Raw genomic sequence first — 25,451 nt, 5'->3', positions numbered from 1 at the left:
CACGGGCCTCTCCCTCCCCTGCTGCTCAGAGAGCTTTGCCATTCACCTTTAAACAGCAGAACAATAATCAATGGAGCATTATTAATGCTGAAATCATTCATGTGCACTCCTGTGTTACCCTGCTGAGTGTAAAGCCACTGAAGTAATGGAGCCTGTACAGTGGATTGCTTTACACGCATTACATGCTAGAGGTGTAGGCTACACCTATCGTACAGCTGAACACACTAATCTGAGATCTATATTAATTGAAAAATCATGACGGGAATTGTATTACTATCAACTAAAATCTTGAAATGCCATTCTTTAATCACCCAGAGACCTCAGTGCTCACGCTGATCATGAACTATTAAGGTAGATCACATCCTCCTGAGGCCTCTGATACCTTCGACTCCCCCTTCAGTATCTTCTATCTCTGCATTGCTCATAATCCCTAAGGTTTTTGGGCACCAGTATCGAGGATTTCAGTCTTGACACAGAGAAGAATCATGTATGTATGCTTCAATCTTTAATAAGCCACGTTTCCTCGCCATGTTACGCACAAGCCCTTACTCCATCCCTCAAAGATCCTGGTGTAAATTTTTCACAAGCCATGTCTCTGTTTCTTGTTCATGAGCTGTCTCAATACACAGAGGCCCGTTCCTTCAGTGGAGCACGGCCCGGCATATTTATCGGACATTAGAGGAGCGCAAGCCGAGCGGCAGTGCTCGGCAAAAAGGAAGAGGAAAGGACTGAGTGCTCTCCTTCATTACAGTGGGCAGATATAAATCAAACTAATTATGGAGCCACTACAGTATCGAACCCATGGAGGGGAAATGAAATGATCGGAGGCAGGTCGCAGCTCAACACAGAGCGAGTTAATGAAAATATTAATTACCTGATGATATACTGGGAATCTGGACCCCCAACCCCTCCCATCCCTCTCCCTCTCAAACCCCCTACCACAGAGAGCATTTGTTTTAATTGAGTAATAATAAGACTGTTACATTTGGCTGAGTCACTTGATTTGAGTGGGTAATTGACCAATAAAGGCCCATGATAGCCAATTATAAATCCAATGTAGCGCTAATTACTTAGCAACTCTTAAGTGTCTGACTAACACCGAGGACGTTAGACTTCAGTGCAGATGGTGATTTTAAAAGTCATAAAATAAAAGCCAAGTGAGTTCACTGAGTAAGTTTGATCCACATGACAGATACTAAATTAGTTGCCTGGGTGTCTTTCTCTCTGTTACACACACACACACACACACACACCACCTAACATCATGGTGTAATTTGCCGTTAATATCAGATTTTGGCCTCATGATCGATTTCCTCTGTGTTTTCATTCTGAATTATTCAGTGGTACACTTTATCTCCTCACCTTCCCCTCTCCGCGGACTGCCGCCCCTCTCCCCACCCCCACTCTGCCATACCATTTGTTACACTGGTCAATAAGTGGGTGAAATTTGGATCCTGACAGTGTGGGACAGGGTGACTTGTAGGGTGCAGATGTGTGGGTGGGGGGGACCCAGACAGATAATATTGCACAACAGTCAATCACGGTAATTAGAGGAGGTATCAACAGTAGTCTGGTCTACTGAGATTTGAGGCAGAGGATGTGCTGAAGTTCATGCTATTCTTAGGATCTGTTCATTTATTCTCTTGAATGAATGAGTGAGCTTGTCTGGACTTGTGATGGGGATATTTGAACATGTTCATTCATTTATGTCTAATTGAAACTGAAAAAACAAATCTTTGAAAAGGTTTATTTAGTGTATTTGTACCAAGTGGCCTTTTGATAGGGTTCAGTTTGTCATTTCTTTTGTGCGACTCTCAGGTTGGGAACGACTGATTTAATGAACAAATTGACCACATCACACATAACGATTTTTATTATTGATACAATTTTATTGGTCACAGTTTCCCCAAGCATAATATGACATTGACAAATGTCTTGTTTTGTTCAAGCAACAGTTTAAACCCCACAAATATTTAGTGTGCAACAATATAAAGTGCGGGAACAAGTTAATTTTGTCATTTCTGCTTGAAAATGACCCAAAGGATTAATCAGTTATCAAAATAGTTTAAGCTCTTGACCACATGTACATGTATACATTAAAACACCCTGTTTAAAGCTAGTTACAACATTGGTTTTATTTATTTGTCAATGAAAATGCTCATTGATCAATAGAAAAAGAGGTGTAAAGTTGAGTTGATATTGCTAATTTTCAACTGTTGTCCATGGCCAGATGTTAAAATGCAGCCACCAGAGGAAAATGTTGGCATGCACATTTCTGCAAACCTCGTATACGTTGCATTTGCTTTTTATATACGTATCATATCAACGTTTCTTGAGTGATGTATATGAGCTGATTTTGTTACCGAGAAGTGGAGGGGATGGTGGATGCTGTGTCACCAAGGCGAGACGCCTGCCAAGCTGCAGAACACTGCAGAACACTCTTCAAGACCAACAAAGCCCAAAAAACTGGTTGTGTTTGAGTGACCTGTGGCTGTGTTTCCAGTTGTTTAGTCACCAATTGGGGTGTTTTGTAGCCACCTGTCAGTGTTTTTCCAGCGGGTATAGTGCTACACAAAGCAGTTGTTTTTTAGTAAGACATTACTGTGTTCCCTGCCAGGATAGTACTATGAAAAGCAGTTGTTTTTAAGGATATTTTTGTGGCTTTTTGCCTTTATTTGATAGGACAGCTATAGTGTGAATAGAAAAGGGCCATGGGCTGGATTTGGGGCCGCTGCGGCAAGGACACAGCCTTTGTACATGAGGTGTCTGCTCTAACAGGTGAGCTAGTGGACGCCCTGAAATGTGGTTGTTGTTTTTTGAGACATCACCGCATTTTCTGCTGAGATAGTACTACAAAAAGCAGATGTTTTTTTATTGAACATTGCTGCATTTCCGGCCGAGACAGTACCACCAAAAACAGTTGCTTTTTTATTGAGACATTACTACTTTTTCTGCGGAGATAGTACTACAAAAAGTGGATGTTTTTTATCAAACATTGCTGCGTTTCCTGCCCGGATAGTACCACAAAACACGGGTATTTTTGTCAAAACATGATCTTTTCCTAACCCCAACCACGTGTTTTTTTTTTGTACCTGAAAAAACTCCCGCACATTGTCTAATTTGCAAAAATAATGAGAATTTATGATAACAAAATCATTATTTTTGCAAGTTAGACAGGTGTGCAGGAGTTTTTTCTGCAAGTTGTGTTCTGCTCGTCCCTCTCCTACACACCTGTTTGGAAATTGAAACGTGAAGTTTAATGTATGTGCTTCATAATATTGTACAAATGTAACATATCTGTAGTTTGTAGAATTGAACAATGCCAACTTTTTTCACTAGCGATTGGGTTGTAAAATGTCATTCTAAAAATGTGATAACGCGACATTTTTGATTTCTTGATTGTAGATGTGGGTCATCAAATGGATCTTGCACAATTTTAACTTTTTGTTTTTGTCAAACAAACTACATGAACTTAAATGCACAAGTGAGTTGGTACCACTTTCCAAGGTGGGGGTTTGGAGGACAAACTGATAACTCACATCGTTAATTCTTCTCGATAATTACAACCTATTAATTAATACACTGGCAAGTCATTACTGAAATGCCACCCAAAACCATGCTCTAAAACAGTTGCACAGATGCATCAATGTGACCGGTGCTTATGACTCAAGCATGATTAGTCGTCTCAATTTATCTAGCTCAACGAGGTGACGCTTTCAGTCCGCTGCCTATCCCGCTCGCAGGGAGTCAATCAATGAATTTTACATAGTTCGTGGCTTCCCTGCATTCAGAGTGACAGGCTAATCAGTACTTTGTCAAAGTCGACTCCAGCTCCACCTGTCAAAGCTAGCAGTCTTCAGTGGAGCCGATGAGGTCCCCCGAGTAATAAAACGCAGGGCTGATTTCACACCGTGTGACCTGCGAGGTGTGAAGTCAGGACGCTGAGGACACAACAATCAATGTCAGAACATGTGGTATTGATGAAAGGTGTCAGAAATGGCTGGAACTTACATGGGATCCTGCAGGCACTCGGTGGGTGTCTCCTGGGCGTGATCATGATTAATACACAATATGTTGTGTGGTATAACAGTGATGTAAGGCAGCGGCAGCAGCAGCAGCAGCAGTGAGGGTCTGCTGGCTGTCGAACAGACTGTCCTGGTGAACTGAGAAGTCATGGGATCTTAGTGCCCTCGAGGAAAGCATCAGACTTTTACCTGCTTGCTTTAGCTCTGTTAAACTCTGCTAAAGATGATGTCACCTCATCAGAGCTTTAGAAGAGGATTGAGGGCTTTTCGCGGGGACATGAACACCACCCAATGGTGCAGCACTTGTCATCTTTGTTGTGTGTTGGCTGGTCGATGGGTGACACTCAGGTTGAGGTGCTGATCTAACAACCGTTTCATGAGTCGGATATTCCAGTAAGGGGATCCAGAGGATGATATTCCAGTCTGAGTAACAAGAGGCTAATAAGATCACAGAGAGACGATCAATGGCCAGTAAGCTGAGCTCTCTTTTTGTCTCCCTCTCCCTCTCTCGCAGACACTTGTTTCCTCTCGCTGTTGAATGCTGTCTGATTTTGCACAGTTCCCATAAACTCCCTCCACACTTCACTGGACGTGCCATAGATGCTTCAGGGAGAAAATGAAGATGCTCCAGTTGTTTTTTTAAATTCTGGTAGAAAAACAAACCCTGAAAAAGGGATTGGTCTGAATGTGTGTGAGCACTGGCTTTGCATTTATATCTTTGTGAGGATCAAATGATTTACCGAAATTAGTGAGCTGAGAAGGCCTCCAACATCCGGACATTTTATCTGGCTCCTCACTGTGACTAAATCCATTCAGAGTTTTTTGGGGGTGATGTATCAAGTCCAGGGCTTTGGTCACATGGGTATAAATTCAGCTCAGGCCTAGTTGATCAATCAATTACAGAAAATGTATCTGCAAGTATTTAGATTATTGATTAATCAAGCAAAGTGACTAAATGTCTTCCCGTTCCTTTAACATCACTATTTTATTTTATTTTTCTCCATTTGATATAGTTGCAAACTGAATATTTTGGGGTTTTGGACATTTGAAGGGGTCATCCTCGCCTCTGGGACTATTGCCAACTTGATGTTTCATAGACCAAACAACCAGCTGATAAAGCGAGAAAATAATTGGCAGACTAGGCTAATCAATAATTAAAACAATCATTAGATTTGCATTGAGGTTATGTAAGGTAACTGCTTGAGTTTAGGTTTGCAGGGGGAGGGTTTCTGGCACAACTTCAGCTACTTGTATGTGTAGAATTTGGGGGGGACACAGAGGAGACATCCCTCTCAATATTTAGAGCGTGTGCATGTGTTCCCCCCAATGAAAAAATGAGAGTAGTAGATGCCTTTTATTTTGACTAAATTAGAGACATTTACACCATAAATTGATGCAGAGAAAATATACATTGGTGCATACAATTCACCAGAATGCAGGAAATTAAGTGTGAAGTGTTGGACCCCCAAACCCCCGTTTCATATGTACCTGCACTTGCATAGCGCCTTGCTAGTCTTCCGACCACTCAAAGCGCTTTTACACTACATGTCACATTCTTCCATTCAACCACTGGTGGCTGAGGCTACTATACATTGTCCTACCTGCTACTCAGTAAACATTCACACACACTCACACACCAATGGAACAGCCATTGGGAGCAATTTGGGGTTCAGTATCTTACTCAAGGATACTTCGACATGTGGTCAACCCGCTCTACCTCTGAGCCACAGCCACCCCAAATGTGTCTTCCTGAATGTTGAAACCGAACCTGCACCATTGCATCTACTGTCAAGGTGCATGGAGAAAGGAAAGAGGTGTTAAGAGGCTGAAACTCCTGCAACAACTGTAGCATGCAGAACAACTTTATATTGGTTTGTGGCCTTCGTCAGGCTCTGATCGGACCCTGATGAAGGCCACAAGTTGAAACAAGTTGGTCTTAAAAAAGTGGTTCTACATACTAGAAGTGTTGCTGGAGTTTTGATGTCTCCTGAAGAGTTTGAATCAGGAAAGGAATGAAGGTCAGGGTTTACGTTTCATTAGGGTTAAGGGTTTATGTTTTATCATAAAAGGTAGCATTGCTTTATGAAACCTGAGCATAACTTAAATTCTTGATTTATGTAAATCATAGCTTGGTTTGGGCTTGCATATATTCAGTGTTCATTTTGCAGTATCAGCTAAGGTTTTATGGGATCATGATGATTTGCACATTAAGTTGCAAAGTTTATGTGCAGCTGTGTGTGTGTGTGTGTGTGTGTGTGAGTGTGGGTCTGTGTGTTCAAAAACAGGAAGGAGTAAGAAAATTGTGATTTTTTTTCTGTCTCATGGGAGCAAAAAAATCAAATTGCCATCAATCGTCCAATTAGACTTCTGTTGTCTCGCTGAATGAGCCGTGGGACTTTGACGTCTGGACGTTGCAAATTGGAGTCTGCATCGTAAGAGGGAGGAAGAAGATGAGAGACTGAGTCAAGACTCTCTGGAAAATGACAAATACATATAGTACTACTGCTATATTTGCATTGTCACTGACATTCAAGGAGATAACTATTCAGCCAATAAGGTGTGTGTTCATGTGTGTGTGTGTTTGTGTGTGCAGGACTGCATCAACATTTGTTCCCCCTGCATGCTTCTCAGCCCGAGTTCAGCAAATGAGTTGAACCAACCTTCCTGGGCACTCTTTCCTCTCCACTCCAACAGCTCATGAAATATTTAACGTGCCTCACAGTAACCTCTCTCTCTCTTTCTCTCCCTCTGTCTCTCTCTATCAAACACACACACACACACACACACACATACACATATCAACACACACAGTTTTCCGTCTGCCAATATTTCTTTCTTTCTGATGACCACGGGACGGAAATGTCCGCTTAAGCCCTGCTAGATTTTTAGAGTGCAAGTGATATCCCTCCACCCCCTCACCACACACTCACACACACACACACACACACACACACACACACACTTGGTGGACTTCCGCTCCACGTCTCTCTATCATTTCTTGGATGATTTCAGTCCCATTTCATTGTATTCAGGCTGGGTGTGTACAGAGGTAGCTGGATACAAATTTGACACCCGGCCGATCGGCAGCTGCCGGCTGTTTAATCAACAGTGATGAATATTTGATGGCGTGGCGGTGGGCAAACGGTGGCCGACACTCTCCTCATTATCGAAGTCCATGTGTACAGAGGAAGATATTCAATATCTGCCGATGGGGAACTGGCCTCTCTCAGTCACATGAAATGCCCCCACAGTTCCTCCACGGAAAACTAGATGTTATGTATGTGGTGCTGGAGAAAGTTTCATTTATTGAGAGGAGGTGGGAAAAAATAATTTACTTCTATAAAATAACAGAATATAGGCCAAGTGTAATTTACAAGAAGTAGAGTTTAACTAAAAAAATGTTAAAGTTATCAATTTTTGATCAATGGCCGAATTTATGGACATTTTCTAACACTAAAATGCTTCATCTTGTTTTTAAAGTGTGATATCTTTGGACATGAATCCTGTCTACAAGTGTAAAAAAGTTAAGTTAACCCCATCCTAAAAGTAAAGTACTTTAACACTTTGCAGCTCTATCACTCTGCAGCACTAATTGTGTGCTAATCAAAGTGAATCTAGACTTTGAAGAATGCCATTCTCTCTGTAGATTAACTTAAAAAAATCGCCTTTCCACACAAAGACTTCATTTTCAAACGACCATCCTCAGAGTAAAACTAAAAGGCCTGCACCAGGAGGAGTGTACAGTGAGGGAGAATGATGTTCAGCACCAAGGTCAGCGACATGGAAACAAAGTCCAGTCCTAAAGCCTGAAAAAGAGAATACTCTGCTGTAACCGGCTTGCAAAAATTAAATATTCCTGCATATAGTGAAGCATTAGATCAGGGGTGTCATACATACGCCCGGGGGCCAGACCAGGCCCACCACAGGGTCCAATCCGGCCCTCTAGATGACTTTGCACACCTGATACTGATGCACATGTGAAGGCTGAAAGATTTCAAGAGCAGTTTAAACAGTAAGGAGATACTACAGCTTTCTATGGTCATGTTTAAACATATTGAACATTGTGCAAAATATTGTCAACCAGCTTCGGTACAAAAGAATCTGTATCAGACTTCTGTCTTTAAACAATAAGGGTGGACCCCTGCTGCTGAGGCTCTGACAAAACCTGCTTCTTAACTTGCTTTTTACTTCAGTGGGAAATTATTGAAAAAAAGTCACATGTAGCATGTCTTACTGACTGAAAGTGGAAGACACACTGTTGAATTTGCACATATTTCTTCTTTCTTTTTTGTTTGGTAAATGGATGAATGTTTTCAGAATGAAAGAAGAATTTAAAGGGGTTGATATTTACAGGTTATTATGCAGGGGTTTTACTGGTTTTACTGCTTGAGATCAAATTGGGCTGCATGTGGCCCCTGAACTAGAATGAGTTAGACACCCCTGCACTGGATGAACTTCCTGTTCTCCATATAAAAGGAGTCGAATTCAGCCTGCCATCGCCAACTGAGGTTCGCTTAGTCTAAGAATATTATTGTAAATTTGTGGTATCAAATGCACATAATGACAGCTAAGAAAGCAACATCACCTCCTGTCAACTTGGAGCATGAAAAAAAAGAACAATATGTTTCTGCTTTATAAAGGAAACAGCTGTGGGAATATGCCAAGTCTTATTTGAATGTCTAGGATTTGTAAGTTTTATAAAAGTAGCCTACTATAATAATGAAAAAAAAAAGATTGTTACTCTCATACACCAAGTAACAGTTGCAAAATATTATATTTTTCTATATCACATTGACGATCGTTGATGCACAGAAAAGGTTGACCCCGAACTTGCTTGTATTTACGCTTGGCATCTCCTTATATGGTGTTGTCTTGCCTTTGTTTCCGGTCGCGTGCCCCCCTCCCTCCCTCTCCGTACACCTCGCGCCTTCTGTCTGCAGCACGTGTTGGTAATGACGACAGGGAAATGGGTTCAATACAAGGGTTCAAAGAGCACTTCGCCCCGGGGATATGACGGCTCTTAAGAGGCAGGACTCAGGATATAAATGACATTTAGGTAGTAAGGCAGATTTTGCATGAAGTGACATTTAGGTGGCGATACGTATTTTTTTTTTTTTTTTTGAATGAGGTGAAACACCCCGCGAAGAACGAGTGCAGACACTGACAAGTGTTTTGATGTTTTAGTGCGGCACTTTGTCAGGATGGATGTCAAACGCTCGGGCCATGCAATGAGGGGGTTAAAACACAGTCTGCTTTGTTTGGAGGATTTCTGTCCATAGTTTCCACACCAGCTGCAAGGACTGGTTAAGTTTACATTAAGTAACCTGCTTGTACTGCAAAGTGCAAATGCAGATGTTGCAAATTACGCACAAACAGCTGCCAATCACAGACACGTGCTGGTCATTTCACTCAGATGTTCTCAGTGGTTGAAGCTGCGCTTCACTGGTTACATTCACCACAGCAGTGAAAAGTGCTGCTTGTAGCTGTGGCTGGCACATGGGTGGCGACTGATGATCTACAAAGATCAGCTTCAGTGAGTAAGAGTAAGTGTTTAAGTCATGCATGATGATCAAAATACAGCTGCAGAGTAGCAGTGTGATGGCTTTCAGATGTGTGTTCTCACAGTGACTCTCTGGGAAACATGGAGCAGTAAAGCCTGTGAATAACATTATGAAATTCGATGCTATGTTTCTGGATTGCCTACAAAAGAAGTTCAATAGACGCTGCAACAGATGGTGAACTTGGATGGTTGAAGTAGTGTGAATGAGGGTTTTGATTTCACAACTGTAAGTGGCACACTGCTTGATAGACTGTGCAGGGCTGGGCTGTTGTAATGAAAGTACCAAACAATGTCAATTTGGCTTTCTGCACACTTCAGCTGCTCAGCTAATTTGGATGATATTGTACTCTAATTAAAGCTGCTATCATAGGCTATCTCTTTTGATTTGTTTGCAAAGTTAAAGTATGTGGTACTGTCCAAGCTGCTTGGAGACTGTAACATCCTCTATCCAAGTGTGATGTCTCTTGGTGGTGGTATGAGCTTAGTTTGTTTTAATGATCTTAATTTTAAAACTGCAACCACAGGATTCAAGAGAATGCAAAAAATCCAAATATTCTTTGGATACCTGACAAGTTTCATCCTCCATTTCTCCTCTAGACTACATCAAACTTTTTTGGTGTCTTCCAGCTCTGGCTTTTTGTTAACAAATGCTAAAATAAGAAGATGTGTGCTGGCAGACTTTGATCTGTTTGTTGTGTGTGCGCTCCATACAAATATGAATCTAAATTGTGCTTTTTGGGTATATGCAGGCGACCTGCATATCCGGCGAAGCATACATACCCATTTTTTATCTGTCAGTAGCTACATGACAAGAGGTCAGCCCCTCAAGATCAAATATTTTTCTTACTAAATGACGGATTTATTAGACAAATAAGTTGTTCGTCTGACTCTGAACCCTCTGTGATTGAAATATACCCCTGTGTCAACAGCATCGCCTCTCAAACCGGGTCCCGGGCGATGGAGGGCTGCCACAGCGGATTACTGAGCAAATATAAGTGGGAAATGAGTGCAGATCTGGGGGATCTACCCATCCACATCCCCCGGTTTGACATTTCCGTCCAAAGGCCAACCTTTCCTGCGCATTGTTAGATCAACGGAGCCCCTCGATGGGAGCTGCTGTTTTTTTTTTTTTTGTTTTAAGATATTGCAGAAGTAGAAACAATGTCAAAAAACAAGGACAACGCGCTATGTGTGTGCTCTCCATTTCTTTTTTTTTTATCTTAGCTTGTAGTGTTGTAATTATAATGATCTAATCCATCTTAGCCAGGGCGCCTAACAGCTGCGATTAGGGGTAGGCCCACTCCCTTCCGCTCAGAGCTATAGTAAAAAGTCGTGCGCTCGTAAATCTAAGCGCCCTGCGTAACCATAGCGCGTGGTGAAATCATTATTTGGCGACGTGGTGTCAGAGACTCTCTCATCTCGTCTGTCAGGAATCCAATTTCCTTTTATTTACATCCACGGTATGGATTAATTACTCCCCCGACTAGTAGCCTGAAGGAATTAAGTTATGAGATCCTTTGGTAGGCTCCATGATTAATCCATCGCGGCCTATGCAAAGAGAGGAAGGAGAGGAGGTGATTAATGCGGACGGGACGGGACCGCAAACATTGTTACATAATAGTCATAATACTAATGATAATAATAATAATAATAATAATAATAAGTCACATTAAATCTAGCCTAATTGTTAGAGCAAATGTGTTGTGTTTTAATGTGCGCAATTTGGACTTTAAGGTCCTTTTCATTGCCACAAGGCCTCAGATGTGGCCGCCAACGCATCATGGGATAGGACAAGAGCAGGCAGGGAGGGTGTGAGGTGTGATTGGGGGGTCACGTAAACGATCCAGACATGAATATAGTGGGAAGGCCCTTTACAGGCCCAGGCAATAACGGTACCTGCGATCAGGCATCGCTGCTGCGGCCCCTACTATTGATAGAGCTTTAAGGGTTATGATATCGGTGAAGTTCCTGATGAAATACCCCCCCTGATTAATAGAGGACTCTGTCGTAACGGGCTGACATATGGTAGGCGAGGCAGCTGGGGACGGTACCTCAAGCATCCCCTACGGCCATTAACATATTAGAGGCTATTGTGCAGGCAGACAGTCCGACTTCATCCAGAGCCCTTGTGCAGAGAGACAGCACCCCAGAGCTGTTTGATATAGGCTTTCAATAATGCATTACTCCTCAATCCGCCAACGGAGCTGTTCGTGGTGCTGAAATTATTGCCATGTGGCGCGTGTGGTGGAGATGCTGGTGCAGCGCGTGGAGTGTGTTCAGCGCCAGCGGTGTTGTGTTGCTCTCGGTAGGTTGTGTTAGATGGGGAAACTTTGAACTCGTATGATAAAATAATAGATATCAAGGCTGCACACACATGCACATACAGGAGGAATAAACGCTCACGGATGCAGCCTGAACTGTGTGAATTCGTCCAAAAAGTCCGAAATTATTCAGATTTTTATTATGAATAAATAAAAAAAAAACATGCGATTACACCTCATAGAAGTTTATCTCTAAAAATATTTTCTCTAGATCTGTTTGTGCTCCGATTAAAAAAAAAAAAAAAAAAGAAATGAGGAAAATATACTCTCCTTCTAATAATCTCTACATTACAATTATTAACATTTATTTCCGCCATACTTTAAAGAAATAAAATCAAAATAATTCAAATTGTAACATCTGGAAGTGCTGCAATGACCTACAACTTAACATGAAAAAAATATATATTTTTGACAAATTCTATCCTCATATAAATCTACGCTAAACACTGATTATTAACAAATAAATCAGACTAAAAATATTTTACTCACGTTAAGGACTCGCTCACTCTTCTGTCCATGTAGCCAAAAGCTAGAGAAAAGCAATAAGGAGCAGCTTTCTCTGCTGTTAAACAGCGGCTTCCTTCACCCGCCTGCCTCCCCTCAAAGCCCCGATAGCTGTCTGAAAATATTGCATTTTATATCAGCAAGTCGCGATTAATATTGCATTACCTGCATTTAAAAATTCTCCTTTTATTTATTTATTTTCTTTTATAAATGCAGCGGACAGAGAAGCCCACCACCAAAGGAACAAATATATGGAGTGGATAGAAATATTTTAGAGGAAGGTGGAGGTCAGACAGTGGTTATTTTAGATAAATAAATCTACTTTTCTATTTTTTTCTGTTATTTCCTCTCTCTCTCTCTCTCTTACTCTATGTTTCTCTCTGGTGTCAAGTGGAGCCGCTTTAATGCTTTAATGCTGCTGCTGTTGAGTTATTCTGACTGTGCTGTGAAACTTCATTAAATCTTGATTGTCAGGCCTGTTTCAACACAGCAAACAGGCGGTAACTTTACTTTAGTTAGGAATTCCAGACATACAAATCAATGTTTCATTCAACAGCCCATTCTGCTGTAATTAAGCCCATTAGAGGGGCAAGCATGCAAATAGATGGGCAAGTAAAAGAAAAACACACCAGACAACAAACCTATTTAAATCACTGGTTAGAATTATTATTAATTAATTTCGGTTGTGTCATTTTAAAAATGTATTAGCTATAAATTTGCTCAAATAGTTTAAGTGAAAGTATATTTTTTCGTAATATTATTATAGGGTTTGCATTATTGTTGTTTTTGTTTTTGTTGTTAATATTAATACTGTTTACATGTCCATATTTATTTTTAATTTGGCACATATTAGAGGTCAAAGAACAACAGGAAAAAAATCTATTTCACTTTTAAATTGTGACAGTGAGCTGCAGTATTTTGATCTGACAATCATTATTTTATTTTACTTTATTTTATTTTATTTAAATTAGTCAAATTAACTCAGCCATAAATTGGACAAGTTTTGAAGGCACCCAAGAATTATTTCGATTAATAAACGCTTTATCTCGTTGGAAAAAAATGCAAAAAAAAAAAAAAAAAAAGTTCAAATTATGTCATTTAAAATCCTAACAAAACTGCCATTTAAAATTAAATAACGTCTTAATTTCTATAGAGTTGTGGCCACAATAATACGTTTAAAAATTCCACCAATATTAACATCAAAACCGTAATGACTGTGTTCAGTGTTCAGGCCCAATCACAACCAGAAAAGCATCGTTTTCTTTCTTCAATTTATTAGAAGATTGCTGGAACACACCTCCCTGTTGAATTTGGCTTACAGGATGAATAGTACCAATGAAAGTAAGAGGACAACAGAGGAGAGTGGAGAAGTTGTGAGAGAGGAGGAGGAGGAGGAAGAGGAGGAGGAGGAGGGAAGGAGACAGTGGGGACATTTTTTCCATGATGCACATGTCGCCGCAGTTTTTGTAAACATACCTGTGCACAAAAGTAAAATATTACTTACACAACGTTTTCCGTAACAATTAACACGACAAACAACGTGGTGATCTTAATGTGAAAACAGGCATTTAACAGTGACTTACACCATCCACAAAATAAGGTCTAGCAGTAGACAGCTCTACTGTACGCAGTGATTTCTTTTTCCAATGCATAGAGTGTTTGCACTGCAAACTGAAACACAGGAAAGGAAAAAACTTGTATTTTTTTTTTTTTTTTGTTCTCATGGTGATCTCTCCTGGATGAAGCAGACAAGGCTTTTCGTGCTCTCTGGATCTGTTTTGCAAACTTCTCCTTGTGGTGCCAAATGGTGTCGATAGACCCTATAATTTATGTCCAAAAAGACAGGAGGCTCACCTCTGGTAAGTGACAAAGTGATGTCTGTATATACAAAACCATTTCGACATAACCGATCTATAAACCTAAAGGGTCTTTTGTGCAAATTCAAAATAAATATATCTCTAGATGTGACAGCCTATAGAGGCTAAATTACTGCCCGTGAATTAGGATTTCATGCAGGCCTAAACATTTTTTTCTTCCGTTAGCCATAAAAGTTTGCAACTAAATTTGAGTTTATAGCAGCCTCCAAATAAGAAGAAATGAACACATGAATAAATGAACAGATTCATGAATTATTCTATACCAACAACGACAAAAAACCAAACCAAAAACACAGTTCAACAATCAATGAGGTAATTCGTAAATGGCTATACTTCAAATAATAGGCCTATTAGGAGAAAATAACTCGCTATAGTATCAAGCAAATTACCTCTTTCCACATGTTTTAAAAGGCAATGTCGACGTCGCTAAACTTTTTCCCTCGTAACAACTGAGCGAAATTTGTGTAATCTGTTATTTGCATACTTCACATTCACCGATAACGTGAAAATAAACAAGATATATGAAGCCTCATAAAATGGGTATCTAAAGCCCATTGCGCACCAACGTGTAAAATCGCTGGAGACAAAAGACTGAAAATGGTGTCTTAGTGTCCCTTGGTCCCCAAATTCAGTCACACAACTTTTTTGTTGTTGTTGTTTCTCTTTTCTTTGCCCATCAGTGAGCAGCGGAAAATTTCAACCTCTTCTGCTTCTGTCTTTGGTTACAAAACCACACTCGCACCACATTTTTTTTCAGGTCCAACTTTTCAGCTATAGCTGCTATTTTCTCGGACGACGGTCGAGGCTGTACGGCGAAGTACGCCTCCAAAGACCTCTTTTCTGGGGCCGCTATCGAGGTCCTCTTGCGTTTCTTTTCCCCTCCGTTGAAAATGTCAGGTTTGCTCATTTTCTCCCTCTGGGCCCCCTCGGCCTCCTCCAGCCAGGCCTGGAGGATAGGTTTGAGCGCAATCATGTTGTTGTGGGAGAGAGTTAACGACTCGAATCGACAAATTGTACTTTGGCTCAGTGATCCCACGCCGGGGATTTTGAGATTAGCCAGAGCGCCGCCCACGTCCGCCTGGGTCACCCCCAGCTTGATCCTCCGCTGCTTGAAGCGCTCCGCGAAAGCCTCCAGCTCCCTTGGGTCCGTGTCCGAGTCATTGATGGAGGGGAGTCCGGTGTTAGTGAGTCCTGGGCCGCCTTGACCCCCTCCGTGGTGGCCCGGTAAGAGCCCGTGGTGGGTGAGAGGCGAGTTCATGCTCATAGCCTGGTGGGAGAGGTGACTCAAGCCGTGCATGTGAGAGTGCGGATGGGCAGAGGAGGTGGAGATGAGCCCTCCGCCGCCACCTCCGCCGCCTCCGCCACCTCCACCGCCGGACCCGTCGTGCGCACTGGACATCAAGGCGAGGGACGGCGAGGTGATGTGGTCCATGATTTCTTGGGGCTCCAGGTTCTGGTGGTGGTGGTGGTGATGGTGATGATGGTGGTGGGCCAGTGGGACGGTGGATGTCGACGAGCATGGCACCGTGCTCATCGTGTGGTAGGTGGCGTCGGGCTTGAACGGGTGCGTCTTGCCCTGGGACACGGCGATATCCACGGCCGCCAAAGCCTCAGCCCGGGCCAGCAGGGTCTCATCCAGGCTCGCAAATATGTTACTCTGTAGCTGCAAGGGCGGAAATTAAAAAGGGGAGAGGAGGGGAGAATGATGGGGTGCGGAATGGGCAAGAAAAGAGGAAAAGACACGGAGAAAAAAGGAAGACGTAAAACATAAATAAATGTATCTGTCAGTCGGGACTTTTGGCGACACATAACACAGCCGGAGTATTCCTTCAGAAGCAAGTCATAAAAATTAATACAAAAACAGTAAAGCCGGGCTTTGCGTGAGCATGCTTTCAAAAAGAAGACTCCGAGTGATTGCCGAGGAATACATGAAAAAAACATTAAGTGCGCGTCTTGGCTGAATGTGCCTTGGAGCACCCCTTGTTATTACGCACAGACAGCGTTCAGCGCTACATGCAGCCTAGGCACGAAAAAAGGACAAAGTCGAAGTTTTTGGGGTGTAATTTACCTGTGGAGTTTGTAGACAGGCTCTCCTTATAGCTTCCGAGCTGGAATGCAAAGTGGTGTACTTGTGCTCGGGTAAAGAGGGATGCATGGCGAAGTGCGGCTGTTTGCTGTTCATGGACATCATCTTGGCGAGCTTCTCCAATTAAAGTGCACGGGAAGAAAGGGGGGAAAAACTGCTACAAGAGCAGGAAAATAGTCATAGATACACAGTGATCCTTTGCCTATCCAGTAATGATGCAGTGTAGTTCGCTGTGTAGTGCGCCGAGTGCAGCCTTGAGCCCGGAGATCACAGAGATGCCTGCAGTCTCTCAGACGCACTTATCTGTCTACTGTTTCCCACTGCTGGGGATGAGAGAGGCTCTTACACCTGAGCGCCTCAGATCTCGTCAAGCCCGTGCTCGGCTGCTCTCGCGAGACATAAACTGCCAGAACAGTGAACAGGCTGACAGATAAAAACTGCTCACAGGGCAAGCTGTAACATCTGGAGACTAGACGCCTGCGTTTTTAAGGGCTCGCTCCACTCCATCCAGCCGCCGAACTGCGCCGGTCGCAGTGCCTTTAGGTCTTATTCTGTACATGTAGGCCGTAAACCATTGACTTAACGCTGTTTATTTTAGCAGCCATAAACTTTAGACTGGTCTTTATCCATGTGATTCCAGGAAGTTGTTTTAATCTGGAATTATAGTTGAGGAAGAACCAAAAATATGATTGAGTTCAATGCCAAACTTAACAGTCTACAAGACAGTGATATAAAACATAACATCTACATTTAATTCTATTCAATGCCAAATATTTAAATGTGTAGGTTACACTGTTTTCTGTCCCCTCTGTCTCTCATCTTAACCCTTTGGAAGTAATGAGACCGCCGTCTTATCATTAAAGCCCATCATCACCAGATGAGCACTAAACAAATTGATTTAATACACCAGCGTAACCTTGTACACAGTCTTTACCTAAATTAATTAATCCCAATGAATTAACACTTCATTTATTCAAACCACAACGGTTACCCAATTAAAATTTCATGCAGCGATTAGAGGTATGTGAAATATACATGATATCGTTAAATTTGCATAATAAATAAGGCGCTTTTCTGCTACAATGGAATTGCTGTGCGTGTGAGGTCTCTAATGTGTGTCGTTATGGGCTACAACATGCTTTTAACGGCACGAACAGGGTATGGGTTTTTCCCGACTTTTAATGGCAGCAAATTAATAATTGTTGCAGTTTAATGTCATGCAAATCACCAGGAAAAGAAACAAAAGAGAGGAATATGACAATTTGACAATGTCCACTAAATATTAATCCTGAATTTTATGTAAATCACAATAAGGAACAATCACTTATGGTACCTCATGTAAATCCTCAAGACTGGTGGTTATTAGGAGACCTGAATCACGTGATCAAAGCACGGCAAAAGATGAGAAAATGCATAAAAAGACAACAAGTTTCATACATTACTTCTTGCATTACTATTTTATTTCCTAACACATTCTTACATTGCAATATTTCATTCAAAACATCAGTTTTTCATGACAGTCGAGTTCATCTGTCTTCAGTATATTGCATGTCATAGTAAAAAGATTAACATTAGGATCATGTTTACTGACCAACTTGTAATGACAAACACATACAAGTAGGCTGGAAGTGTGTTTGACAGCACCAAATCTGGTGCACTGCAGTGTAACAAAGGACAGAAGTGTTTGACAGATTACAACACATACACAAGTTCAGATTGTAAAGGTTGGCCTTTAAAGCATTTAACTGTCAATGAGACCTACGAGTACACTACACTGACTGACAGTACTGACAAACCTGCTACATTTTGTCTTAATTTACACAATATAACAACAGACAAAATGACAATAACTTACATCAGAGCATCATGTTCACACATTTATTCTGAAGCAACATGGAGTTAAAGCTGTGGTTGGAAACTTTAACTAAAAAAACTTTGTCATATTTGCTAAACTGTCATTATATTCACATAGTACATGAGACAGATTATGTGTGACAAAAATCATGTTCCTCTGCCTCACTGTAGTGCCTCTAATGGTATTTGCAAGAATCTGCTACACGTGAACAAAAGCAACCAATCAGAGCTGAGGAGTCTCTAACGCAGCTGTCATTATGTCAGTCGCTGCTGATAAACTGCAGTACAAACTGTTAAACTAGGCAGCGCTGGTCAAATATGAATCAAGACTCCATTAGTGCATTGTCTGTTTCTTGCCTCAAATGGAAAATAAGTGAGCATGTGACCCGGCCGCCATGTTGAAAATAGTCGAGCCAAAACAAATCATCGTCCACCCACCAGCCGAAGCAAACTTTCTCATTTTACAGCTAGCAGTGCACTAAAATATGTTTCTGAAACCACTGGGAGGAGAGAGATATGTAATGCAATCACAGAATCTTGATTCATATTTGATCAGCGCTGCCTAGTTTGACAGTTTAACCATAGTTTACGAGCAGTGACTGACATGATTTAAAGCTGCATTAGGGCCCGTACACGTGCCGCGTCTTTAACCACCTGGAAAACGTGAGGTCGGGCGCTGGGCACTACTTTTTGAGCCAGCCTTTTTTGAGCCAGCTTTTAAGAGCGTGGCAGCAGGTTGCATCGGCAGTTGCTAAGCAAACTTAAAAAGCACCAGAGCTGATCATCTTCTAGGCGCTGTTTATAAGGGTGTGGGTCTATCGTCCATGGGACAGAAGAACAGCTCTGGCAGCCCTTCACCAAAATGATCAACTTTTCCGTATTTAACCCAGACAGATATTTACGCAAGACTGGAAAGATATCTGTTGGATGTTATTGGTTGTTCCTTGTCACATGACATGTAATGTGTGCTGCTGCAATCCAAAAGTTTAACTCTGTTTGTCTCGGGGCGCAGCTTCACACCCTGAAAAGTAGGCGTTCAGGAACACATGTGCACTGCAACGGCGTCACTCTTGCGTTTGAGCACACCTGCCACACGTCTACATTGAAAACAATGAATTACGGGCACAAAAAACGCGGCTTGTGACCGGCCCCTAAGTGACTCCTTACCTCTGACTGGTTGTTTCCTTTAGCCAGGGTGGAAATTTTCAAATGCTGTGAAAAGCACTACAAGAAGGCAGAGAAACATGAATTTTTTTTCAAGACTATTATCCCATGCTGTCTTGTCAGGGTATAGTGACAGTTTAAGCAAATCTGACGAAAAGGCATATTTACAAAAATTGCCAACTGCAGCTTTAATGTTTCCAGCAATGTGTGGTTGTGAAGCCTGACCAAAACACACTACAGCACACAGTACAGTGAGAACACAAGTTTACATGAGCTTTGAAAGTTTTGTGGGACTGCTTGTGTTAAAGGGGCTGTGAGACTTTCTCTTTGTTGGCTGGCTGATGTTCAGTACGTGTCTGTCTCTTGTTGTGTTCACAGGTTTACCAGTGCAGCTGGTGAAGGAGGAAGGGTTTACGTGGTCATGGTCTTGGCTTGCTGGACTCAGAGGGCCGGAGGGGCCAGCCTTACTCTCCTCCAGTGAATCAAACAGCAAATCAAAAGACAGTTCGTCAGTCTGAGAGGGACCATCATGCCCTGCACGGTTAGGGACATGGGCACCGCTCTTCCTACCTGACACAAGTGCAGCAAAACTTCCCTCTGCAGAGCCTTTTTGGGCCTCTTTGTCATTCAAGGTGCCACCCATGACAAGTGGTGGGTGGTTCTTCTGGTCACACGGTTTGCTACCGTGGCTTGACAAGACCTCTGGGCAGGTTTGTGGTTCTGGGACAAGAGTGTTGTCTAAGTCTGTGGGAGGGGAGGAAGCCAGGGAGGGCTGTGATCCCCGACTACTGGAACTCTCTCCATCCAACATCATGGAGTCCAACTCTGAGATTTTGTCCAGGTAAGCTGCATCCATGGAGGCCTCACTGGACATCCGGAAACCATCAGGCTCATCACCTACAAGAGTAGCAGATGGGGTTCCTTTAACTGAGCTTTCTTTACTTGGACCTGGGCATGACTCATCGTTAGATTTAGATCTCTGCCAACCTCCCCAGAAAACAGACTGTGAGGGTTCCACGTCAGTATTTGCAGGCAAGCCTTTGATGAACTTGTCAAGGCTGCTAAATTGGTTCTCCATGGTGCTGCAACTCTTGCCAGGACTAGGAAACTCTTCAAAATCGAGCCTCCTCAGATAAGACGCAGGCTTAAATGCGACTTTCTTTTCACGGATCCCGGGGCTTCTCAGAGTCAGGGACCGGAAGGCAGCGGATGGAGTTGTGGGTAAAAAGTCAGAGGAGGTGCTTTCCAAGTCCTCGTTTTTCTGGTTTCCAATCTTATCAGACTCTTTGTGATCTGCAGATGGCATGAACATCGAATTGTGATTTCTAGAAAATGTTCGGCCCTCTGCCACTGCAATGCTGCAGATCGACGCCCTCTCAGTATCACTCAAACTTCTCATCATCATATTGATTTTCTGTTGCTGTGAGAGACTTTCTGACCCAGTCTTGCTACTGCTGCATGCTTTCTGCTCTTCAGGATGTGTCTTCTCAGACTTTCTGACCCGAGACTCCAGGTCTTCAATGTACTGGTCGCTGCGCTCAAGAGCCCTCTTCAAGTGGTCCATGTCACGCTCATACTGCTGGATTTTAGCTTCTAGTGCTGCCACTGTATAACGTCCAAACCTGGGGACGGATCATTTTATCTTTAATTGTTCAAGGATCATTATGACATAAAAGACATTAATTTTGTAATTTGTCATGCACATGGCTAAACAAATGTGTCTTGTGCAAGATAGCTCATTTGAAAAGAAAGTAAAACTAAGATATAAATAAAAATGATCTTAACTTTGTCTTTTGAAATATCAGTTTAGAAAGTGGTTTCTAAGTGTTGCTAATATAACAGAATTATGAACTTAAGCAGCAGTCACTACCTCCATGTTATCTGTACATTTACTCATGACAGTGACTCAGTAGCATTTGGCTAACACTTTTCATTTTTATCCCTTTCTAGCTGAATGCCAGTAAAAAAAATCCTTCATGTGTATCATTAACACAAGAAATATACTTACTTCTGAGGAGATCTGCTCACCACCTCTGCTTTCAATCTCATATTCTCTTGTACAAGGTCGACATTTTGAGATCGTAATGCCTTATTTGCCTGAGGATGGTAAAGTAACACATTTGCAGAAAGTTACAAATCTTTCCGATAAAGTTGTAACAAGTAAACAGTACAGCTTAGTATTTATGCTACAGACAGAAGCATCAAGTAAGCGTATCGTTCAGTGTTTGTACTGAAAGATGGTAACCAGGTAGGCAGGTAAAATAAAGAGCACACTGCTAATAAAGTTTTTTCCTTTCCTTGATAAAAATACAAGTTATTGATTATTATAGCTTCCATACCTCCTTTAGCTTATCCATGTCCTGCTTTACTTTATCACAAACATCTGTGGCAGCTCGCAGCTTGTTCGTCCATTCCTCCAGGACATAGGGGTCCACTTTTTTGTCATCTGTTTGCACTGTATTAATGCTGCAGGGATCCAAAGCAGTCTTCAGTTGTGACTCAAGACTCTGAGTTTTTGCTTTCAGCTCCTCGTTTTCTCTGATGAGTCCTTCAATTTCCTCCTATCAGAGAGAAACATAGTGAAACTCACAACAGGGTTAAATATATCACTATGTCATCATGATACTTATAGGCTTATCACAGTATTGAGAAGTTAGTGCAGCCACTATTACAACACTGTTTTTTTTTTTTGGCAAACTGACAGCTGGACACTGTTGTAATCTGAAATAACAATGAATTACCTCCATGGAATCTACCACATTATGTTTCGACATATAAATTAGCTAATCGACATCAGTGGATGGTGGCTGCAACTGAAACTCCAGCCATAGCCTTTGCTAAGATTTCTCTGGTGATAAACCCTTTAAAAAGTCTGTTGATTAAAATACATGGCATGATGAATCCATACCTCATACTCCCGCAACAGCAGTTCTCCTCTGGTTTTTCTGAGACATTTTCTCATGGAGGGACTGTCGTTGTGATCGCTCTCATTTGTGCCTCCTATAACAGTTTACATGGGTACAGTAACAGATAAACAGACTTGACAACAACACATATATCAAAGTAATATTACCAAGTCACTCATCTTTGATGAAGGTGCTATAATGCGTTAGTTTTGTTTCTGTAGAGCTGCTACCCAAAAACAGTTATCTCAGACTCCCATACACACCTGCAGAGAATTGTGATAGTATTAATAAGGTTTTTAAGCCCTGTACTTATAGCATTCACCCAAGTAATAAGAATTATTTCACATTTTAGGAAATATGCTTGTTGGCTGTCTAACCAGAGTTGGGTGAGAATATTAAAATCAACTTTGTCAGCACAGAAATTGGTCCAGACTCCAGGACACGTTTAGCCTACCTTAGCACAAAAACTAGAGGCAGATAAAAATGGCCAGCCTGAGTCCAAAGTGAAAAATGTGCCTTCAGGCAGCTCCACGATGCATCTCGTTTGCCAGCAAGATACCGATACATTCAAGAGTCACCTGGGTTTGTTCTTAGATATGCCAGAGCAAACTATTACTCAGCATTAATNAGGACAGAGGGATGTCGTATGCTGTAAAGCCCTGTGAGGCAAATTGTGATTTGTGATATTGGGCTTTATAAATAAAATTGATTGATTGATTGATTGAGATAGGAAAGTGTGCAAAGAGGATGGGACTTTTGAGGTGCTGGGCCTGTCTGATCAGAATTCAAGTTGTATTCACAAACTGAGATTAAAAAGGTGTTTTAAACAAGCTTGTATTTTATTTATATGATTACATAAACTGATACACTACAAGTTCAGGCTGCACAGAAGCCAGAACTGCAGCTATAAAAGCTCTGCTGCGTGCCTACCTGCCTGCCTTTTGTTTTTAAAACTGCTACCTTTCTTTTGCTAGAAATATTCTAATAGATGACTCAAAGCATCCAAGTCCATTAGCTATGACTGGGCTACATGTTTGCATATCAGTGTAGGCTGTCTTATTACAATGTGATCAAAAATGATAAGGCATTAAAAAAAGAAGAAAGGAAAGAAATTCACTCAGGAAAGACTATCCTTTGTTTCATCTGCTATTGGTTTTGTAAACAAACTACAGCCACAGATGTTATGTCATTGTGTCTTCTTTTTCCACGATTCATGCTGACAGTGTAGGAGATATTAATCTTGCCCTGTGTTGTGTGTATGATGTATTGTATGCATTTGTCTTGAACTACTGTGTGAAAGGCAAACTGCTCCTCGGGGACATTAAAGTTTTTTCAATCTTGAATCTTTCCAAACAACAACTGGTTTTGTTTGAACCTGGCTGACACTCCTCACTGTTAGTATTTACGTGGTCTATAGACTAGTGTGATGGGACAAGCAAAACCGTTTTACTAACAATTGACTGACTGATTGATTGTGAGGCCACATGGTACAACTCCAGTGAAATGCAATCCTGTCAGATCCTTAAACTTGTGCACTGCTGTTTAGTCCTTTTTTGCCTCCTCTAATATGGCAGGCTGCTGCTTTGTAATTGTCCATGTTTCCAGACTGCAGCCCTAATTTGTAGCCTGCAGTATGTTGTGTGTGTTTACGGCACCCAGATGGATCTAGTAATCCATGATTTCTGGTTGTGGCATGATTAACTGTTGTTTTCGGTAAATTAATCTGAAGTTTAATATACTGCAATGATACAGTCCACAATTTTCTATGAAGCATGTGGAAATCATAGTCCGAACTGCTGTCAAATGGATGAATAGCAAACTGTTTGTTCACTCATAATCCAATAACTGAGTATTTGTTAAGTAATGGCTGGGCTATTGATAAAACATAACTGCCTAAACTTGACAGCAACTTTAACAGCATGCCTTATTGAACATGATGTCACCATGACTCAACTGTGAGATGCTGCAGGCACAGGAAGCCTCACATTACCTCTCCTCTCTTGCTTTGTGTCTGTTTCCCCATGTTTGTATGAAGTTACTCACCGATGATTTCTCTGCATGGGCTCTCTGCCGTGATGGGGACTCTGCAGGTGGGACACTGGCTAGCTTTCTTTAACCACATTTTCATGCAGGACGAGCAGAACACGTGGTGGTTGGCACAAATGACCGGCTGCTTGACCTGAAATACGAGCAGATTGTCGGTAAACTTTGTAAACACGGTACATTAACGCCAGGAAACACAATTTGAGTTAGTTACGGTAGCAAATGTCAGCTACATGAACGTCTTGTTACGTTTAACTGGCAACGTAGAAACGTTAACGTTACTATCTCGTGCCAACCAAACATCTTTGAATAACGGCTGACGGACGTTAACGGTTAAGAAACGAAACGGCGGTTACCTTTCCGAGACATATCTGACACGAAATCGGCAAAGTCAGAGACAGAGTGGATGTCTGAAAGTTGAGAGCCATGCTTTTTGCAGGAACACACACACTCACAACAAACTTCACCGCGGAGGTACAAATTTCCCACCACTACCCGCTGCACCGCGCGCCGAGTCTAAACTACGGAAAGCCAGAAAGACCTAAAAGGCTAGATTCGCAAACGTTTATAACCGTTGCTGACAGTATAACTCTCAGCATTAGTAGACATTTCAAACTGTTTAACTTGAAAACGGTTGAGTAGGCATATTAAACCGTCGTGGATGAAGGAGAGAAATACTACCAATAATTGTGTAGAAAAACCCCCCAGTTGAATTATTACCTTGTGGAGCTGTTATGAATAATGTTTTGGCAAAATGTAGACTATTTAAATGTTGACAAGGAGCAACATTAGCATTCATTTGGAGTCCCAAGAGTGACCACCTGGCAAATGTAAGTCCAATTTTCACTTTTCTTTTTAGTACTAGTTCGTCTCCACCAACTATTTAGAAAATATGTATCTCTTTTTAGCACTTAAATGGTATTTCTGCTAGCTAACGTTAGTGGTTTACTTTAACCACTGTTCAGTGCTAACAGTGTTCCAGTGATGACGTTTTTCTGTAGGCTAACGCGGAAGTTGACATCGCACTGGTTCCCTTTTCAAAAAGCTAGTGGGATTTTCCCTTGGATTTTGGATTGTTGCCGAAAATAAACTCTTTGGCAAACAAACGTTT

At 41.7% G+C, this 25,451-nt stretch overlaps 2 protein-coding genes and 1 long non-coding RNA gene across 3 annotated transcripts in view; 1 reads left to right on the top strand and 2 right to left on the bottom strand.

The window, feature by feature from the left end:
- LOC126391920 (uncharacterized) overlaps window positions 1–19,867 on the top strand; it is a 115,876-nt gene extending 96,009 nt beyond the window's left edge. Inside the window, exon 3 of the long non-coding RNA XR_007570130.1 lies at window positions 19,770–19,867. This is a non-coding gene — a long non-coding RNA (uncharacterized LOC126391920). The remainder of the gene's footprint in view (window positions 1–19,769) is intronic.
- Window positions 13,493–16,866, bottom strand: pou4f1 (POU class 4 homeobox 1). The gene is made up of 2 exons (XM_050046896.1): window positions 16,356–16,866; window positions 13,493–15,950 (listed from the first exon to the last, which is right to left on the bottom strand). The coding sequence occupies exons 1-2, from the start codon at window positions 16,476–16,478 to the stop codon at window positions 14,964–14,966; spliced, it is 1,110 nt and encodes a 369-aa protein (XP_049902853.1). The 5' UTR covers window positions 16,479–16,866; the 3' UTR covers window positions 13,493–14,963.
- obi1 (ORC ubiquitin ligase 1) lies at window positions 17,795–24,852 on the bottom strand. The gene is made up of 6 exons (XM_050046883.1): window positions 24,697–24,852; window positions 24,341–24,476; window positions 22,300–22,391; window positions 21,731–21,952; window positions 21,400–21,488; window positions 17,795–21,013 (listed from the first exon to the last, which is right to left on the bottom strand). Exons 1-6 carry the CDS (start codon window positions 24,766–24,768, stop codon window positions 19,657–19,659), a joined length of 1,968 nt encoding a protein of 655 aa, XP_049902840.1. The 5' UTR covers window positions 24,769–24,852; the 3' UTR covers window positions 17,795–19,656.
- Between the last annotated feature and the right edge of the window lie 599 nt (window positions 24,853–25,451).

This window comes from Epinephelus moara, chromosome 1 (assembly GCF_006386435.1).
Source record: "Epinephelus moara isolate mb chromosome 1, YSFRI_EMoa_1.0, whole genome shotgun sequence".
NCBI lineage: Eukaryota > Metazoa > Chordata > Actinopteri > Perciformes > Serranidae > Epinephelus > Epinephelus moara.
The sequence above is the reverse complement of the archived record's forward strand: the minus strand, read 5'-3'. Positions and strand labels throughout refer to the sequence as shown.

Bases quoted from the DNA above. Each gene is read 5' to 3' on its own strand.
- pou4f1 (XM_050046896.1), bottom strand. From the start codon at position 16,478: ATGATGTCCATGAACAGCAAACAGCCGCACTTCGCCATGCATCCCTCT. The intron at 15,951-16,355 runs GTAAATTACACC...CCGCCCTTGCAG, and splicing joins CCTGTCTACAAACTCCACAG to CTACAGAGTAACATATTTGC.
- obi1 (XM_050046883.1), bottom strand. From the start codon at position 24,768: ATGGCTCTCAACTTTCAGACATCCACTCTGTCTCTGACTTTGCCGATT. The intron at 21,489-21,730 runs GTATGGAAGCTA...TACCATCCTCAG, and splicing joins ACATGGATAAGCTAAAGGAG to GCAAATAAGGCATTACGATC. The intron at 21,014-21,399 runs GTAAGTATATTT...ATCCGTCCCCAG, and splicing joins GTGAGCAGATCTCCTCAGAA to GTTTGGACGTTATACAGTGG.